This window comes from Plasmodium gonderi (genome assembly GCF_002157705.1).
Source record: "Plasmodium gonderi DNA, contig: Pgo-contig_18, whole genome shotgun sequence".
NCBI lineage: Eukaryota > Apicomplexa > Aconoidasida > Haemosporida > Plasmodiidae > Plasmodium > Plasmodium gonderi.
The window spans coordinates 47,604-51,330 of NW_021628956.1; the positions used below are offsets into that span (position 1 = coordinate 47,604).

At 20.7% G+C, this 3,727-nt stretch overlaps 1 protein-coding gene across 1 annotated transcript; it reads left to right on the plus strand.

The window, feature by feature from the left end:
• Positions 1-2,099: 2,099 nt before the first annotated feature.
• On the plus strand, positions 2,100-3,466 carry PGO_000180 (variable surface protein; the record flags this gene model as incomplete). Its single annotated transcript, XM_028690723.1, has 3 exons — positions 2,100-2,138; positions 2,352-3,203; positions 3,311-3,466. 3 exons carry the CDS (start codon positions 2,100-2,102, stop codon positions 3,464-3,466), a joined length of 1,047 nt encoding a protein of 348 aa, XP_028546524.1.
• Between the last annotated feature and the right edge of the window lie 261 nt (positions 3,467-3,727).

Below are 3,727 nucleotides of genomic sequence, written 5' to 3' on the forward strand. Positions count from 1 at the left end.
TACATGTAAAGGTAGATTTTTATATAAAAAAATCTTTATTACACTCAAGATATAAATCTAAAATTAATATAGAATGCAAGCGAAAGATTTCTATATTCAATAAATCATTATAAAATAAAATTATTCAATATATAAATAATATTTATGTGATCTATATTCTTCATCATATATTAATAATACATTGATTATAAAGAAAATGATAAAAAAATTTTAATAATCATAATAAAAGTCATGAAGACAATAAAGTGTAACAAATATAGCACCTATGTCTACAAAAAAATAATCAGGACAATGAAAAAATAAATTATCAATAATATATTTACAAAACTACTCCAAATGAGTCAATGTTTCATTTGTTATCAATAATATAACTAATTATTCCTGCAAATAATTATTAATCACATGCATAAATAATGTAGTCATGCTATATATTTTTTAATGAAATATACAATTGTCATGCAAATAATAATCATCTACATGTTCCGAATATATTTTCTCGTAAATATATATTAAATGCTGTGAATTTTAACATATAAAATTCTAAATTATTTTATACAATTAATGAAATCATTATATATACTGTATACAGAACATAATAATATATACCTAAAATACTAAGCACTAATTCAAGACGCAAAAATGTAAGGAATATAACATAAGAATTATATTATAAAGCTGAAAACGTGAACACGAAATTCTATATATTAATCCGCAAACTCATAACATTAAATACTAGATCTATTCCCCTATACTGTAATTTGAACCGAGTACACAAATTATATTATTGCTAAATCAGATATTTATAATTTATCTGAGAAAATATTTATTGATTATTCTTATAATATAATAATTTTTAAATAATTATATAAAAAATGATATATTCATATAATTTTAATACTTTTTAATAAAATCATTAGTGTGAACTTCCATTTGATGTATATAGTACATAATACGCAGTTTGTGAAGTTTTTTTTCTGTCAATAATTCATGCAAAATAGAAAATATGAAAACAGTAAGCTTTATACATATCGTGAAAATAACAACACAAAACTTTATGCCATTTTTTTTTTTTTTTTAGAAAAATGAAGTGCTTGTTGTAGAGCTTAATTCACTTCACATATTTTAATTTTTTAATTTGTTATATAGAGGAAATGTAATTTGAATTCATATATTTTTCCAAAAATAGAAACAATAAAAATATATAAAAGAAGTAATAAAATATTATTTTTTTATTGCACTAAAACAAATGGAAAAAGTAAATAAACATATAGTTCCATAAAATTTATGATTAATGACATATGAATTTATTATTGTATTAAACACTTGTTTTATTTAGGACATTAAATCATAATACACTAGTAATATAAGTAAAAAAATCATGAGCATATATTTTTAAGGAATAATAATAGTTTCTTTATAAAATTTATATCTTTATGGAAATAATAACCTTTCAATTTTTTTGGAAACAAATATTTTTCCCAAAATTTATCATTCCATAATAAGTGCAATAGCATTATAATGTATAAGCATATATGCAATATTAAGACACATTGTATCATAATAGTAAAATTTATAAAATATTAAACTCTAATTAGCTACAATGTATCAGATTGAACTATAATCCAGAATATTACTATAATTTTTTTTAATGAAGACGTATTGTTTATATTTATATTACAAAAACGGAACAAAAGATTTCTCATCCTCTAAATATTCTATAATTTAGTGATTTATATTTCTTTTGTTAACATATATATAGTACTATAAAAACTAAATAAAGAGATAAAAAAAGTGAATTATACATATAAATTCAATTTAGTAAGACATTATATATAACTATGTCTTATTAATGATATATTAGTGAAATTACAAAATTTTAATATTGAAAAATATATTTGATATTATATTTATGGAAATTGTATAATATTTTCCAAATAATATATTTACTGTTCTTTAACTTATGTTTATATAATTTTATAAGATATATTATGATCTGCCAAAAAATATTGCTGTGACATTTTAAGCTCTATAAAAATGGATAAACAAACTAGTGGATGATATATTTAGTTCAATTATACAATTATAAAAAGAGAAACATAATGATTCTTCATAAAATATGTCTACTTTTCTTTAAAAATGTATTTTCTCTTTAAACACAGGATTAAATATTTTATTTTTTTTACAGCAAAAAAATGTAGCCTTATCTCACATGGAAACAGAATTCGTTAATTTGAATTATTATAATATACATCGCGGCGAAATGTCTTGTATAATAATTTTTTATATATATTGTAAATGTTTATTAATCATAATATAATTTTTGTCACTGAATTTTTTTTTTTTTAATTCAGTATAGTTATGTATATTTGTTTCTTCAATGGAAAAAGCTTATGGATGAAGTAAAAATAGATGAAATTGAACAAAATGAAGAAGAAGATAAAGAAGAAGAAGAAAACAATGGAGCAATACTACTACCAGATCAAGTAAAAGATTTAGAAGTATATTTAGACGGAGAAGAAGCAGGAGTAATAGAATCCATAGATTATAATGAAAAACACATACCAGAGATTTGTGAAAACTTTCACCATAAGGAATTAAAGATTCATAATCTCGAACCAAAGAAAATATGCTACAAATGGATGTCATATCTATTTCATAATAAGGACAATCCTAATATAACATATATAGAAGCCCGTTGTAAATATTTGTATTATTGGCTATACTATGAACTTAAAGATAAAAATGAAAGAGACATTATCATACACGCTTATGAAAAATTGCTAAATTTAGGTAATGATTACAACAATAGTATGTGTAAAAATTATAGCGAATCTTTAAAAGAAGATAAATTGGAAAAACTGAAAGACTTACATGACATGTACACAAACATTAATGATATAAAACATTTCCATCTTGATTTATGTAACGGAAAAAAGTGTAATTGTGCTGAACAATGTGCTAATATATATAATCGACGCAAGGTCGAATGTGAATCTAGTGCAGATGCTGATTTTTGTAACATATTAAAAAAAATTAGGAATGAACTTATTAATCTGGAATTAATTGAAGATTGTGAAATTACTATACCAGAAATGATAATCTCTCACAAATCTAGTAAAACAAATTCAATGTTAATTTCATTTGTAGTAACATTTGTAATATCATTTATATTATTTATTCTGTATAGGGTTAACAATGATATTGTACATATTTTTATGTCACTATATGCACATTATATATAAAGTAAGTAAAAAAAAATTATCGAAAAAAAATTATATTTTCAGTAAAAAATACTTTTAATAAAAACTAGTTTACCAGATATGGTTCATCCTTGTTTCATGGAACAGTAGGGAAAAAGATTAAGTGGAATTCTTTATATGAGGAAAAAAATATATTGCAACTATATGAAATAAACAACAGTAATGGAACCAATAGGAGATGTAATATATTATATAATGCAGCATAATTTTGACATTAAATATATAATTTAAATAAAATATTGTTTGAAAAAATGTAAAAACTTCTAAGCAGATTATATAAAAAATATTTTTATTATTATATTTTTATAAAAATGATGTAATACATATAATATAATTAAACAAAAAGAATTATAAAATTACCAATAAAACATAAGAATATACATAATATTATATATCCAACGTATAATAAATGTAGTATTATCTATATATAAAAATAATGAATCAATATACTATATATAAAATTCAAG